This window comes from Syngnathus floridae, chromosome 4, assembly GCF_059516105.1.
Source record: "Syngnathus floridae isolate MCC-2025c chromosome 4, RoL_Sflo_1.0, whole genome shotgun sequence".
Lineage (NCBI taxonomy): Eukaryota > Metazoa > Chordata > Actinopteri > Syngnathiformes > Syngnathidae > Syngnathus > Syngnathus floridae.
The window spans coordinates 8,181,539-8,198,543 of record NC_142416.1 but is presented as its reverse complement, the minus strand read 5'-3'; the positions used below and the strand labels follow the sequence as shown (position 1 = coordinate 8,198,543).

Sequence of the window (17,005 nt, the reverse complement as noted above, 5' to 3'; positions counted from 1 at the left end):
AACAACCCCCACCTCCCAGTCCAGCACCGGGTTGTGCTGCCGCAACCAAGGGTGCCCCAGTATGAGCTACTGTCCTGGGAGGGAAAGAAGAAAAAACTGGATGGTCTCGTGGTGATTGCCGGAGAGCAGTAACTTAACCGGTTCCGTCACGAAAGCCACCTCGCCGATCAGACGGCCATCAATGGCAGGCGCGGGAATGGACGGGCTCAGAGGGAGGAAGCTGACACCCCACTGACGTGCCGGGCTAATGTCCATGATGTTCCCCTCCGCGCCGGAATCCACCAAGGCCGCCATGTTCTGGTCGCCCGCCGCAAGCTGGACACGTGCCTGTAGCGTGAGCGTGCTGGGACTGGGAGAGTCGGTGCTGGTCGAGCTCACGCGGATCCCCCGACGCCGCGTTAGCTCCGGCCTTTTAACGGGCACCCCGCCACCCGATGACCCCCTTCCCCACAGTAAAAACACAAGCCCAGTGAGAGGCGTCGATGGTGCTCCACCGAGGGAACCCGAGCCCCTCCCAGATCCATGGGCTCGGCGGGTTGTGTGGTTGGCGGGTCCCCAGCAGACGGAGGAATGTGACCACTCGGGTTCCGCGGGGACCTCTCCCGATCGCGCCGCCGCGTCCGGATCCGCCGGTCTACTCGGGCCGCCAAGTCCATCGCGCCCTTCAGGGTTCGCGGGCAATCGTAAGAAACCAGTTCGTCTTTCATGTACTCAGCGAGGCCGTTTAGGAATGTGCTAACGAGCGCCGGCGTGTTCCATCCGCTGCTGCCGGCCACCGTCTGGAACTTAAGGGCGTACTCCGCGACCGATCGGCTACCTTGACGCAGCGTCGGCAGTTCCTCGGCGGCGTCTTCGGCGGCAGATCCCAGGTCGAACAGGCAGAGCAATTCCTCCGCGAAGGCGTCGAAGGAATCGCAAGCTGGGGCCATCCTTTCATATACGGCCAGACCCCACAGCCGCGCCTCGCCCGTGAGGTGGGTTAGGACGAACCCGACCTTGGCTGATTCCGACGCAAACGTGACGGGCTGGAGGCTAAACATTATGCGGCAGTTGGTCACGAATGCCCTCACGTGCTTGAGATCGCCGTTAAACTTCTCGATGTTGCCAAGGCGGGGCTACGGGACGTCCACGAGCCTCCTGGCCTCGGCAGACGGGCGGTGCGGGGGTGCCGTGACAGCCGGGGACACAGCCACCGACAGTCTCTGGAGGGCTTGGGCCATCTCCTGCTGCTGTAGCTGTTGTTGCTGACCAACCTCGATCAGGTGCCGGATGTCGGCGGACAGTCTGCTGATGGCGGTCTCGGCTCGCTCCAGTCGGCTCAATGCCGTCTCGTCGTTCGCTGGCTGCATAGCGTTGGTCAGTCTGTACTGTAAGGGATCGGACAGTACAGCCAAGTGCGTAGCGACAGACTTTAAAGAAAAGGGGATGATGGGAACATCTGGCGCTGGAGCAGCGATCGGGCCGGAGAGGACAAACAATTCTGCGGGATTTCAAATAGTCAAGCGAGTCAGTATCTCAGGGACTGATGAGCGAAGCAGCATCAAGGGACAGACTGACACTCGGGTCTGCGCTGGCGGGGCTGATATAGCGCTGTCCATGAGCCCGTGGCAGGTGACGGCGATTCAACTGACAGGTGGGCGTGGTCCTGTCGCAGGTGGCGCCAGCACGTGACAGCGCCGGCCGACGGAAGTCGAATAAGGCTCCGCGATCTAATCTGCAGTGCTTATAAAGTGCCGATCCGCTCGGCTGGAGCTATTTTCGGCCAACCGGCGGCGAGCGCACGGCCTCCCGGTGGTCCCGGGCGGCGTGCGTGAGCGCACCTGCCGCCGGAAGTCGAATGAAGCTTCGCAATCTCATCCGCGGTGCTCATAAAGTGCCGATCCGCTCGGCTGGAGCTATTTTCGGCCACCCGGTGCGAGCGCACGGCCTCCCGGTGGTCCCGGGTGGCGTGCGTGAGTGCACTGGCCTCCGGAAGTCAAATAAGGCTCCGCGATCTCATCCGCGGTGCTTATAAAGTGCCGATCCGCTCGGCTGGAGCTATTTTCGGCTGCCCGGCGCAAGCGCATCACCTCCTGGTTGTCCCGGGCGGCGTGCGTGAGTGCACCGGCTGCAGGAAGTCGAATAAGGCTCCGCAATCTCATCTGCAGTGCTTATAAAATGCCGATTCGCTCGGCTGGAGCTATTTTCGGCCACCTGCCGTGTGCGCACGGCCTCCCAGTTGTCCCGGGCGGCGCGCGTGAGTGCACCGGCTGCCGGAAGTCGAATAAGGCTCCGCGATCTCATCTGCGGTGCTAATAAAGTGCCGATCCGCTCGGCTGGAGCTATTTTCGGCCACCTGGCGCGTGTGCACGGCCTCCCGAAGGTCCCAGGTGGCGTGTGTGAGTGCGCCGGCCTCCGGAAGTCGCATAAGGCTCCGCGATCTCATCCGCGGTGCTTATAAAGTGCCGATCCGCTCGGCTGGAGCTATTTTCGGCCACCCGGCGCGTACGCAAGGCCTCCCGGTGGTCCCGGGCGGCGTGCGTGAGTGCGCCGGCCGACGGAAGTCGAATAAGGCTCCGCGATCTCATCCGTGGTGCTTATAAAGTGCCGATCCGCTCGGCTGGAGCTATTTTCGGCCACCTGGCACGTGCGCATGGCCTCCCGGTGGTCCCGGGCAGCGTGCATGAGTGCGCCGGCAGCCGGAAGTCGAATAAGGCTCCGCGATCTCATCCGCGGTGTTTATAAAGTGCCGATCCGCTCGGCTGGAGGTATTTTCGGCCACCCGGCGCGTGCGCACGGCCTCCCGGGTGGTTTGCGTGAGTGAGCCGGCCGCCGGAAGTCGAATGAGTCTCCGCGATCTCATCTGCAGTGCTTATAAAGTTCCGATCCGCTCGGCTGGAGCTATTTTTTGCCACCTGCCGTGTGCACACGGCCTCCCGGTTGTCCCGGGCGGCGCGCGTGAGTGCGCCGGCCACCGGAAGTCAAATAAGGCTCCGCGATCTCATCCGCGGTGCTTATACAGTGCCGATCCACTCGGCTGGAGCTATTTTCGGCCACCTGGCGCGTGCGCACTCACGCACGCCGCCCGGGACCACTGGGAGGCCGTGGACACGTGCCGGGTGGCCGAAAATAGCTCCAGCCGAGCGGATAGGCAGTCTATAAGCACCGCGGATGAGATCGCTGAGCCTTATTCGACTTCCAGCGGCCGGTGCACTCACGCGCGCCGCCCAGCACCACCGGGAAGCCGTGCGCTCGCGCCGAGTGGCCGAAAATAGCTCCAGCCGAGCGGATCGGCACTTCATAAGCACCGCGGATGAGATTGCGGAGCCTCATTCGACTTCCGGCGGCCGTTAAACTCACGCACGCCGCCCGGGACCACCGGGAGGCCGTGCATGTTAGAGATTTGCTCACTCAAACAATATTTTGCAAGAACCACACGGGAGACAAGCAAGTCCTTTTAGACACCTGCAGGTGGAGAGTTCACTCGTTCAAGGAATGAAGTCTGAACCCTCGTTCCTGCGAGGGAATATTTATTAAGAGAAACAGAGTGGGGGTTTAGGTAAACTGGCTAAAGCCCTTGTCCTCTAGTCTAAACATGTCAGGGGATGTTTTACGACCTTGTGATAAGGAGGACAAGGTAAGGTATTTATTACCTGTTGCATTCCAACATAATCCTAGAAGGAAGTCCCAATGATGTGGCACACACCACCTTGTGCTGCCGTCAACAAGTCCAAAACCATCCTGTTTTGCAAGACCATCAGTCTAATAGCCTGAATCTCTCTATTTTGTCCATCATTGACTTGCAGTGAGAAATTCACAAAGGATTGAAAACGATAGTTCAGTGTCTCGATGAAGAGCGATAGTTTCCCAACCCCAATCTGAGGAAAGAGCGCAAGGACAACTTTGTCTCCGACGGACCATACTTTATGGTCATCTGCAACGTTCGCACCCCAGACAGGGTCATGAGGGTCAAAGGTTGCAACTGCAGCGGAGTGGAGATCGTTGTCCGCTTCACCATCATTGAGACGCCCCACCACGCCGAATTAGGGGTCCAGCACTCTCTGCAACTTGCAGTGGCTGAGGTGAATCCAACTGGGCCGTACAGTGATCGTCACTGCTGTAGTCCGCAAGACTTGGAATGGTCCCTCCCGTCGTGGCTGGCCCAGTTCCTTCTTTTGATGACCTCGATGTAGACCCAGTCTCCTGGATTGATGGGGTTGTTGACCTGTGAGGAGGAAAGATCAAGCGGCAGTAAATTTGTCTTTGACACAGTTTGAGCGTCCTGATCATATAATCTGCCAAGGACTGATCTTCATCTGTTGTTTGCAACTCTCGTAGTCAATTGTCGTGCCCATTTAACTGGCAAATAGGAGTGTTTGCAGGAAGAGTTTGAACACTTCCTAATGATTCCCTTTAACCAAAGACTATTTATGACAGGGGCGTTCCCATTTATTGCATCCTGGTTTAAAAGAGATTGTCTTACCCATGCCTTCTTTCTCCTCACACGCTCGCACCCACACAGGGTGCACACAGACACACACACACACACACACACACACACACACACACACACACACACACACACACACACACACACACACACACACACATCTCTCGTGTAGCTTCTTTTGATAGAATCTCCTATCGGTAACTGTATAGCAGACGTTTTAGCATATAATCCGATACTCTGCTCTCTCGCTTCTACTTTTTCATGTCGGTGCAGTCGTAGGTGGCCCCTATTGCAGTCATTGTCTTGTTAACTGTCGCCTTGTGACTCCTATGCATGATTGTGTGAATGTCAAAAATTGAACGTACCTAACTTTCTGACCATCCAACCTCCACTGTGGTACAAAAAACCTTACTATTGTATTGAGTAGGCACATTGAGCAACCTAGCTCCCTCCTGACTGCCAAATGTTAGTAAAATTTATATAACTCGACCTCTACGTCTTAAGCTTGATGAGCCAAAATATCAGATCTTGCTCTTGTTTCCTACCGTTTTAGCCTATTTGTTTTATCCAAATCCGGTCAATCTCTGATTATAATACTTTTCTCTGTAGCCCTACGTATTTTTCAAATTTTTATTTATTTATTTATCAAATCTCCTCAGTTCTGTCAAACTCAGTGCACAATGAACCTCCCTTCCACCTTGAACCAAGCTTCACCAAATTTGGTAACGCCGTAGCAAGGAGTGCGATTTGGTTGTCGGACACTCCAAGTCCATATCTTTTTGCTGCACTTCACCTTCTCAAGTTGGTGTTCTTTTGTTGTTGCTTCAGAGCGACCCCATCCATCACTCTTGAATGAGTCCATTGTTCAAATGAGTCAATTTTCATCATTGTGAGTTCCTCCGCTTTTCACTGTCTTTTCCGTCCCCGAGGATGTTGTATTTCCTCCGGAGTGTACTTGTCCCCCTCCAAGCACAACAGCAGTCTTTTCTTGTCCTTCGCCAAAGGTCAAAGGTGCTTCAGAGCCAGGCACCATTTTGTAGTTGTTCACGGCTGCAGGCGAAGTCTCGGATTGGGTTTCAGGGACCCTGACACTGAGAATGACAGGCTGGGACATCAAACTTGTAAGACTATCTCCAAATGTAGCTGCTTCCATCAATTTGCTGGTAACGTTTGTTTACCAAACTTCAAATTCTTCTAATAACAGCGGTCTCGTTTTTATATCGTAAATCCTGCAACTCATCCTATTTTTGAGCTACATTTTATCTATAGTTCCAATTTAATCGGACAGTATGTTGTCTTCAGTATCATTATTGAAAATCAACTCATCGAGGTCTGCGTTCCACATCAAGCCCTGATCTGTATGTCTTGACCTCTCACATGTTATTGTCATGCTTGCTCAAAAATGTGACTTAGAGTATGGTGCTGTGAATTCTCAATCTCCCCAATGAAATTGGATCCCACCTCGTAGTTCTTATCGTTCTCATGTTCCTGTTAGCCTGCAATTGTCCAAATCAAAAATGTTTTCTTTTAACTGTCTTTCTTTTGAACCTCTAAATCTCTCGTGTTGCTAACCTATCTACACCAGACCAAAAAATTGACCACAGTATAACACCAAATGTATTCGAAAATTCATTGTCATAAAGTGTTGTATTATTACTATCTTCCACTATCTGTCCTACTCACTCCCTCCTTTTGAGGCTTGGCAACGCCCATGCCTCACACCTTGACAAAATTTTTGGGAGAATGCGTTCTTTACTACATACGATTCCATCATCATTTAATTTGACTTTCTTTCCAAAACGCTTCTCAATTTCTCAGTTCACACATCTTCTACATGTGTTACTGGTTCTCCAGTTTTTTTTCTAGTTAATTATCAATCCAAAAGCTACGTGTTTCTTTCTAACATTCAACCTGCTCGAAATCACTCTTTCATCAAAGTCGCTCTACTAATTTTCCATAGTAGTCGCCAACGACTTCAACCATTCAACCTTTCATTCAGGCAATCATTCATCAATGCTCATCATATGTGTATCTCACACAGTCTCCAAAAAGGAGTCTTCCTATCACATTGGTCCCAATTCATCCAAGCTCACCACACAACATTCATATATCATTTTCAACTCAGGTTTCCTGGTAGAACAATCCACCAATTCAAAAAAAAAAAAAACTTAACTAAAACAAACAATTGGCAAATTAATCTGAATTTTTTCTTTGTTTTTAAATTTGAAGAACTCAATCTCTCAGATTTAGCTTGCATTTAGAATTTTGTATAATCTTATAACACAACCAATCAATTATTCCTATTAAATGTAGCATTGCAAAATCTTAAATTCACAATTTAGCTTCTTCCACTTCCTGAGAGCATGTTCTGTCGTTTTTTTTTCTTCGAATTTCTCATGTGGGCTCGACACTTAACATGCACTAGTGTGGATTAGTTTCTGCTCGCAAACAGACTTCTCTCTTTTCCTCTCATTTTTTTCTGTCAAATTGTTTCTGTTCTGCGGTGTAAATTGAATAGACAACAGTCTAGCAAGTACTTTATACTAAAAGTTTAGCCAATCTTCATCAATTTGGGACTTTAACTTTAACTTTAACACATACGCACACACATGCACAGCTCTCGCGTGCGGAAGGTAGGTCCCAGCACCAATGATTTGTCACAGGCTGGCCATTTCCTGTGGTCGATCATGAGCTGGTCCCTCCCATGCACACGAGGACAGCACATTCTAATTTTATTTATTTATCTTCTAGAAGCAAGTTGCATTTCTTTACCACTTGATATGCATATTTTAACTTTAGTGTAACACAATTTGATCTCTGGTCATTTGTCATTGGGCATACAAACAGCATTGTCATACTTCTTGTATGGACAGGAGCTCTAATAAGAAAGAATTTTAATAACCTGTGAATCACATGTTTTGTTGTCATATGGACATCTGTTAATTCTTTCTTTGTATGAGTATGAACGGTCAAAGAGGAGAAAGCTTGTCATGCTAAAAATGTGGCTTTTCCTCTGCCTCTTCCTCCACCCCTTGATTGGTTTTGTTTTGCAGAATGACACACTCTTGCATAGTGTCCTCGTCTCCCACAGTTCCAACAGTTGTCTGAATCTGATAGGGGTTTTGATTTGAATGGTGGCTTGCGACCTTGTTGGTAACTAACTCTTCCTCTGCCCCTTTGGGAACTTTGGAAGAAGATCGTTGTATCTTCATTTAGATCATTATCATCATCTAGATGAAATACATCAGAACTTTTGCCTTTCTCAATCCCTTTGTCAGCGTCTTTGGGCCACTGCATGTTTTTTGTAAACCAAGCAGTGTCCGCTTCCACCAAGTGTTTCCTCACCCAACTGCCCAAGTCAGCGGGGAAACCAGTGAGGAGCGCAATTTTAAGATGTTGCTGATAAGCACTCTCATCTGCATCATTGAATGGGATGCCACTATGTACCCAGAATTCTTTTTCAAATCTCAATTGAATGGCGGCCTCATCACTTTTCAACTTTCTATCTTTTGTCTTTTGGATTTGTTCTCTTCTTTCTTGTGAAGCTTTCAACCACATTTTAGCACAATCCAATTCTCTCTCTTTTCTTTTCTTTTTCAGTCCATTTTTCTTTCTATCCACACTCTCTTCTAAAACATCAACTACTATCTTCCACACTTCAACTCTCAACTTCCCTTCTACTCCATACTTTTTCTTCCACTTCGGCATATATTGCATACAATTAAGAAATCTACTCGCCATGTACTTCTCATCTCCGTCAAGAGGTAGAGATTAGCGTTTTTATTTCCCATCTTAATTCTAGTAGTTTTAGGTTATATAATTTCTTTGTCTCAAAAATATTATTATTATTATTATTACTTATTTATTTCTTTGAGGATCCTCAATGCAGGTTTAAATTGACCTTTCAACAAATTACTAGCCTGTATTATTGCCGTGGATCAATACTAGAACTGCTATTTAGTCAATTTATCCTACCAGTCACACTCTCAATCACACAAACTCCAGCGCTTTTTTTTTAGGCCTCATAGCTCAGACAAACCAAAGCCGTATCTCATAGCTCGGACAAACCAAAGCCGTATCTCATAGCTCGGACAAACCAAAGCCGTATCTCTCGTGCACACAACTCCAGGCCTTTAACTTACTTGTCCCCTGGTTCGTTGCACTGCCGGGTCCCGTCAATCCACCTCTGTCAGACGAAGGCAGACCTAAGATGCTGGCCCAGCGAAGAATTCTCTTCCCAGGACTTTCTTCTCCAGGTCCTCCTAATGGACGCTGGCTTGTCGACAATGCAGCACGTCCTCCTTCGTCAGCCAGATAGCGGGTATGAGGGATCCCGGGTTTCGGCACCAAAATGTTAGAGATTTGCTCACTCCAACTTATCTTGCAAGAACCACACGGGAGACAAGTAAGTCCTTTTAGACACCTGCAGGTGGAGAGTCCATTCGTCGCTGTGCGTGCAGCGATGTTCGAATGGAGGTCTGAACTCTCCTTCCTGCAAGAGGATATTTATTAAGAGAAACAGAGTGGGGGTTGAGAGTTGACAGGTTTGTTGAACCCCTGGCCTCTGGTAAGATCAGAGCAGGGGGGTGTTTTACGATGTTGTGGGAAACAGAACAACTTTGATTGCTTCCTCTGCAGCTGGTCAATCAAGCAGAGAATGCAACCACTTTATTTTACTGCGTTGTGAGAGCAAGACAAGATTGGTTAATCATTATAGTCTACATTCCAACATAATCCTATGATAAAGATAACCTGGAAAACCCTAACAACAGCTAAAGTCCCCCATCACTAGAAAATTTGTGGTGATGTGTATTTTTATGAGGACATTTTATTTACATTTTATATTGTAATAAATAGTTGAATAGACATAAATAGTCTTGAATTAAACTTGAATTCTGACCAGTTATGTGGAGCATTCTTCTGTGTTCTGCTTTTCACTTGCCACCTTCTACAGACCACTTTCACTTCTCTCAAAAGTCCAAGGAGGTTTTTGTACGTCTCCGCGTCACCGTGTCGACCTGCCATCGCCGTAGTAGGCGAAACAGTAGTATTCGGCCAGGTCATCTCTCTGGACACCACTGATGGTCAGAGTGTAGTCAGAGCCGGATCGAGTGCCGCTGAATCGAGATGGCGCGTTGGAGAATTCTGATGATGTGTAGTAGATGAGCGATTTGGGATCCTGTCCAGGTTTCACTTGGTACCAACTGAGATAGCTACCAATGTTTTGACTCCCTGTGGCCCTGATGGTCACGGTTCCTCCGAGAGAGACAGACATGAGTCTGTCCGTCTGCCTCAGAAAATTCTGGGCAGAAGATCCTGAAATGAGATGAATGAAAACCCAACTGGCCCCAAGAAGCATCACCAAATGTCAAGTCAAACTAGTCATTCCTATGAAATATTCTGCTCTGACACCAAGTTTCAAAGAGTCTCACCAGGAATCAGCAGAGCCCAAAGGACAAGCGCAAGTGCGGAAGACCACATCCTGACTCGCAGTGCGGGTGGTGTTTGCGCAAAAGGAGTGCTGCAGACTTTTTGAAGAAGCGCAGAAGCTCATGCAAATGAGGCTGCGAACGCAGCTGGCTTTGTGAAAGCGAGAAATCACTTCCTCCTTTTTTGGACTTTTCCACGTCTGAGTGCATCAGTAGCTGCGCTGTACTTAGCAAAAATGAACATGTCAGTCATCTTCATCGGGGTAGCGATGTCAATTTAGTCAATTTAGACTAAATTTTAGAGCCATGATTATCTGCTAGTGTTGGACGAGTTCCAACATTGTTACGCAGACGCCTTCTTGTGGCATGTGAGAGAATTACTGAAAGAAATACAATTAACATATCCGATGTTGGCCATTGTGGTGGTATTGGAGAGCAAACTTTTTTTTGAGCTGATTCATCATGTTTTAGAGATGGCAGAGGCGCATGCAAATGAAGTTGCGAGCGCACCTGCCTTTGTGAAGGTGCGAGGCCGCCACTTCCTGTTCTTTGGACTTGTACTTTTCGCTATTACAGCAAATTATTGCTCATTGACAGTAGACGAGTTTTTGTCCGGACGGCTCACCGCTTTGCATCACTGTGGTGGAGTTTCGCTGAAGAAGGAACCAAACTTATCCTTGGTAAGTACTATTTACTTGATCATCTATTATTTTGCATCAAAATAATTGATAATTCTCCAGTTCCTTAGCCAGCTTTTGGAAAACGAGTAACATTATTTTTGTCAATTTTTACAAAACAAACACCCAGCCCTTTCTTGAGTAAGAGCTAAAAACTTAATTTGATATTAGCTGTTAACGGCTATTTCCCGAAGTGTAGCTATACCTACAATGCAATGATGGAATAATGTTTATTATGACATATATTAGGACCGTTTGGACGTTTGTTGCCCAGTGAGAAGGTAAGTGTTTCATAAAGTGTGTTCTTGTAAATTCACATGAGCCGAACCACGGCCTACGTGACATTGAAAGTGTGTGCAATTGGAGAAAACTGCTTGTCTCTTGTCCTGTCCCCCTGACAGCGGGTGAGGTGCATCGGCCCACCGTGACCCTCTTCCCTCCTTCCAAGGAGCAGCTGCAAACGGAACAGGCCACAGCCGTGTGCCTGGCCAAAGGGGGCCCTCAAACTTGGACCCTGGGTTGGAAGGTTGATGGCGCCCCCGCTACCTCAGGGGTGTCGCACAGCTCCCCGGAAGAGGCTGATGTAGGTGGGCTTCAGCTGGACCAGCACCTTGAGCCTGTCACCGGACCAGTGGCGCACGGCCCAATCAGTGAGCTGCGAAGCCAGCCTAGCCGGGCAAAACCCCGTCACGCAAACCCTGCTGAACCCAGGACAATGCTAAGAGTAGAGCCTGAACATGTGTCTGTGTCTTTGCGACGTTGAAGCATTGTGAAATAAATATGTCTAAGTATCATCATCTATCTCTGTAGCAGCTGCTTATCGCAAAAGGGGAGCAAACTTGGTAACACGACAAATAAACGTCTCACCAAGGACATTTACATTGTACAGGTAGTCTCGAGAGAAATAAAATGAAACAAAATGATGAATTTATCCTGGCACATAGACAGAGTATAGTTTGCACTATAAAAAAATTAGTAACCACATATAGTTGTAATTAAAATTAAAAAATGAAAAGATTAATATTGTATTGTGTATTGCAAATCTATACATGAACACAGCCTAATTCAAAACTATGTTTTGCTCCTAAGGAATGGGGAATAATGAAAGCATTAATGTCATATATAAACATGTAATGTTGTCTTGGATGGAAAAACAATCATCACAATGACACATTAATGGGAAAAATGCAACGAAGAACCTTTTTTTTCCCTTCACCTGTCGCAGTGAACCTTATTCCTGTCTCTGATTGGCCAGCAAGCGTCACTCAATTCCTCCCTCTGCGTCACAAGCCTCTTGAAGTTGGAAGGCGTTGAATCGGTTAAATAATGGTATAAACAAATAATGTTATAAAATGACCAATTTGATTGAAGGTGCATGAGAATGTAAAAAGGCGCATTACAGACTTGCGACAGGGAGTTACTGCCATTAGCTTAACTACGGATATCTGGCCAAGTCGTGCTAGCCCGTTTCCAATTAGCGCCAATGCTTTTCTATTTCTGAGTGGTGATGAATTGTGTTCAAACACTACTGTAGATTGATGCCAAAAAGGAAAGTTTATTTTCGGTTTGAATGTATTTCATTGTGCATTGATTGAGTTTTTATCCTTGGTGATCCCTGACATAGTCATTTCCAACGTGCCGATGACATATGCATTCACACAAGACATGGCCCCACTTTGGCTCTGATCCAAGCCCAACTCGGAGGTATGTTGGCAGTCGGAAGTGACGAAAATTGTCTCCCCACTCCTTTTTTTTTTTTTTTTCGGTTGCTTCTATTTTGTTGCGAGTGAAAGGCGTCTAAGATGTCACGTCCACCCTCGCCAGGTCAAAGGCGTGCAAACGTGTTAGGAGCGTTTGTGACGTCACGTGTAGGTCGACGTCCGAGTGGCATCAGAACAGGCAAACTTATTGTGACTAGTATAGTCCGTCCATCATTTGCTTTGGAGTCGAATTTGTTGACTGCAAACTATTTGCGTGGAATATCCTCTCCTGTGAGCGATGGGAACGCCACTGGCCGCGCGTCTTGTGCGTATTCTTGCATTGAGCGCCGCGTGGACTTCGTCAAGTGAGTATTTTGCGATTTCGGAGTTGGATTGCTACGTAAGAGGATTACGGCCGGTGAAGAAAAAAAAGGGGTGACAGGATTCTGACTTTAAAGTGAGATTTTTTTAATCAGAAAGTGGGTATTCTCACTTTAAAGTCAGAATTTTCACTGTAAAGTCAAAATTTAGACTTTATCGTCAGAATTTTCACTTTAAATTCAAAATTTCAACTTTAAAGTGAGAATTTAGACTTTCAAGTGAGAATTCAGACTTTAAAGTCACAATTCAGACTTTAAAGTCACAATTTTCACTTTAAAGTGAAGTCAGAATTCTGAGGAAAAAATTCAGAATCCCGTCCCTCTTCACAGGCCCTAATCCTCTTCCGTATATTGGGACTTTGAAGCTGTTGTAAATCATCTTTTTGCCCTACGGCACTGTAGTGTCCATGGATATGCTGCGAGGACATGAAAAGAAATGTGCTAAATTGAACAGGTGTATGCCTCACATCAGTCCTGAATGCAAAGGATCTAAAGGTACAACCTTTAGATCCTTTGCATTCAGGAATGATCAATAAACTATAACAGAATAAAAAATAAGTTACCAATGACTTATTTAAGGTCTCCTGGGTGATTTTGATCTTATTTCATGTTTAACGAGCAAATGACGTTACCGGCAAATCCATGATGACAAACTAAAAGCAAAAACTACGTCACCACTTTGGCTTCGACCCAACTCGCAGGTTTGCGCCCGGTTCGAAGCTCAAAAGGTGACTTCCCCGCCCCACTTTATCCCTGTGAAGCGTTTGCTTTGTTTGTGCTTCCCAAATAAAATCTCGACAAAAATAAATGAAGGTTTTCGTTGCTCAGAGGTTGTAGTCAAACGCCAAATTACGTCACGTGCCCTCAGAAAGCCGGCGGCGTGCGCGCGCCTGCTGTTTGTAAGCAGTGCGAGGGCAAGTGGAAGGCAGCCACCCGCTCGCCACTGTCCGCGGGCTGTTTGGCCCCTCGTGGACTCCCAGACGACGAGAACGCACCCGAAAGCGCTCGTGACGCACGTTCTTTCATTTGGCGCCGCTTTTGTTGTATTTAATGCTTTATTTGTCTATTTTTATCCATTCAATGTTTGAGCAGGTAAGTCCATTGAGAACACTTTCTCGTTTTCAATGGCGACCTGGAGGCAATGTGTGTGAAGTGTCTTGCCCAAGGACACAACGACACGTGACAGAGCCAGGGTCGAACCGCCAACCAACCCTCCGGTTCCTAATGATGATGATATATCTTTATTTCGAACATATTTAAAACATAAAACGAGAAAAATAAAACAAATAACACTTTCAAGTGCCAAATTTAAATCCATAAAACAAACAAACGAATAAACCAACCAACCAACAAACAAAAAACAACAACAAAGAATGCTCGAAAAAGAGTAGGAGGAAGCATAGCTCGACACGCTCGACTGCCTGAGCCACGGCCTCAATACCACAGAGTTTTGTTGTGAAGGAAAACGAGGGCTCGTCGACCCGCGGCTCCAGAGCCACATGCGGCTCTTTAGCATTCTCTAGCGGCTTGCTGGAGCTTTTGCAGAAATGCGTGAAAATGGAAAGATAGTATGTTTTTTGTTTTTTTTGTTGGTTATTTTAAACGTTTTTACAGTATAAGCATGACACATTTATATGCTGTAAAAATGTATGTAGTTGTAAATACATTAAAAATACCGAATTTCAGAATGGCGCCAAATAGCAAAATTGGGTCGTAGCCTGCGACATAGCACAGGCGAGTTGTAAACAAACAGATGTGTGAGTGATGGGCCGTATGTATTGACAGTCTATGTAGCCTTTAAGATTTTGCGACTCCAGATAGGTATGTTTTTTTGGGGAGGCAATATGGCTCTTTGAACATTTTGGGTTGCCGACCCCTGCCTGAGGTAAAGAAACAAGAAAGTGACTTGCAGGAAAACCAAGTTTGGTTACCCCCAACTTGACTTGACGTTCGCCAATTTCATTGCTGTGTTTTCTCCATTACGCCAACAAAGGAGCCACATCAATAATGTGGGGCTCAGGTTCTTAGAGCAAGCAGTATATGAATCATCCACATGAGGGCGTAATTGATCATGTCTTTTGTGAGCTAAGTGTACAAATTAGTGTCATTTAGTGGTGAGCTAATAGAAGGCAACAACCAAAAACGGAAAGCGCGTGCCTTTTGATTCACTGCGTCACAAGCTGCCTGCCACATTGTCGATACAAGCAAAATGCCACCACAGACGACTTAATCTCTAGCTTCTTTTCTCTATTTTAACGTTATCCTTTTGACAGCTGATGCATTTTCATTTTCGTCCAATAGTCACTCGCAGTGAGGTGTGTTCAGTGTGTTGTTTGCATCATTTAGGACTTTAAAAATCAGAAAAAATAAGACGGGAGAATGTCATTGTCAGTGCAAATGGAGAAAAATGCACTGGAATGAATGCTGGTTACGAAAATAATCTAAATTCGTTTCAAAGAAATACCGATTGGATTGACCCACTACTTGGTTTAATTTGAACCAACTTTCTGTCTTTTGAAACAAAACTCGATACAAATGCCAAGACGCTGCTGACAAGACGGTTATGCCCGTACGTCATACAAGTCTCAAATGTGTCCTCAGCTGATCCGGGCTCAGCTTGTGAGGAAGATTGGCTCCCTTTCGGCTCCAGTTGCTACAAGAAGATGGAGACCCCCAACGGTTGGCTGGGGGCTCGGCACGACTGCGTCTGGGAGGGCGGCGACCTGATCTCCGTTGCCTCGTCGGACGAGGAAGCCTTCGTGAAGGAGAAAATGGGCGACGTCCCTTTCTGGATCGGACTCTCCAATCTGGTGAGACGGAAGCGCAAGCAGTTGATTCTCTACTGGTACGCGATTGACAAGCGGGATTGGTCTCTGCAGAATTGCGACGAGGCTTGGTGTCAGTATGACAAGGAGCAAAAGAAGCTGACTTGGTCCGATGTCCGCGTGACAGCGACCTACTCCAACTGGACTATAGGTCTAAACGGAAAGTAAGAAGGTTACGTTTTGCGTCCTTTCACTGCCAAAGTGTCCTTTTCCAAAATGGGAAAGAGCATCGTGATGAGGGGGAAAAAAGAGCTTTTGTCAATTTTTCATCAGAAAGTAAGAAGTAATACTGAGATGCTTTTCACGACTTTTCCCTACAGCTCCGACGTGGAGTCCTGCGCGTACGTCAACCTTGGCGTGTACCACGATAAGCTGCTAGGAAAGTGGCGACACGGCTCGTGCGGATCTTCGTTGCCATACATGTGCGAGCGCTCGCTGGATGGTAAGCCCACACGAATTATTTTATGATGTCAAAAGGAACATTTCAAACGTGTGGTCTTTTTGCAGACTGCCTGGAGGGCAGGCAGTGTTCCTTTAAAGACTTCGGTTACGATCGAGTGGAGAGTGAGTGGCTTCCACGTTTGTTTGTACTCCTCCACCGTCCTGCCGTGCTTTTCCAATCCAAGTTTGTTTGTGGCTTCAGCTTCCTCCTGCGACCCTGGCGACTTCCTGTTCGACGACTCTTGCTATCATTTTGGGCGGGAGAAGATGAATAGGCAGCCCGCTGAAGACTTCTGCAAGGAACGCAAAAGTCACCTGGCCAGCGTCCATTCACAGGACGTAGTCAATTTCTTGGGTGGTGAGCGCCAAGACAAACCGACAATTCCACGATCATCCCGCAATGCTCACCAGCATCTTTGCAACTTGCGCTTGTTCTGCCTTTCTCAAGCTCACGTAAGCTATCTCAGTTGGGTGGGACTCGCAAGGAAGAATGGCAATTATGAGTATACTGATGGAACATCTATAGTAAGTGAAATGTTTAAGTGACCTAAAAAGTTGTCATTTGTCCAGAATGATATGATATGAATGAATGAGATGTCGTACTGAAATGCAAAAGATAAAAGTGAGATACAAAGTGTCATTTAAACAGGAAAAAGCTTTCTTGAACAAAAACAAAAAAGTCAAACTTTGACCTGAATGGCCGCAATGTTATGAGAAGAGCTACGAAGAAATGTTTTCCAGAAAATCAGCTGGAACAAGGATAAAGCTGCTGTTTGATGGCAATTGTAATTGACAAGAAACAAAAGCCATCATGCGCTCAAGTTATCTGTAATGTGTGCAGGACGACACCCCAGGATTGCACAAGCTCAAATACAACTGCATAGCTGTGCTCCATGGTTCTTCTCTTAGTGACTATGGCTGCGACAACAACAACTTTCCAGCCATCTGCAAAAAAGGTCTGAAAGTCACGACGGCTCCCTTTGCCCTTTCACGCACGCGCTCATTATTGATCCCTCTTGCAGCTAAGGTCCGAAAGGCTCTTACTGCTCATCCGTCATCAATATTCAGGCCAGGTGGGCGTCACATCCGTGGTCACGCTCTTGTCGCCAGTTGGCCCTCAAGTC

General features: G+C 47.1%; 1 protein-coding gene and 1 long non-coding RNA gene across 2 annotated transcripts in view; one reads left to right on the top strand and one right to left on the bottom strand.

Annotated features, from left to right (window-relative positions):
• The window catches only part of LOC148398724 (uncharacterized), a 117,875-nt gene that overhangs the window by 25,525 nt on the left and 75,345 nt on the right, over positions 1–17,005 (top strand). The window contains exons 26-31 of the mRNA XM_088372475.1: positions 15,761–15,882; positions 15,948–16,004; positions 16,084–16,239; positions 16,330–16,406; positions 16,723–16,837; positions 16,904–16,954. Coding sequence (XP_088228601.1) covers positions 15,761–15,882; positions 15,948–16,004; positions 16,084–16,239; positions 16,330–16,406; positions 16,723–16,837; positions 16,904–16,954 — 578 coding nt within the window. The remainder of the gene's footprint in view (positions 1–15,760; positions 15,883–15,947; positions 16,005–16,083; positions 16,240–16,329; positions 16,407–16,722; positions 16,838–16,903; positions 16,955–17,005) is intronic.
• LOC148398730 (uncharacterized) lies at positions 4,443–9,411 on the bottom strand. Its single transcript, XR_015857851.1, has 2 exons — positions 9,330–9,411; positions 4,443–8,921 (listed from the first exon to the last, which is right to left on the bottom strand). It is a non-coding gene; the product is annotated as an uncharacterized LOC148398730 (long non-coding RNA).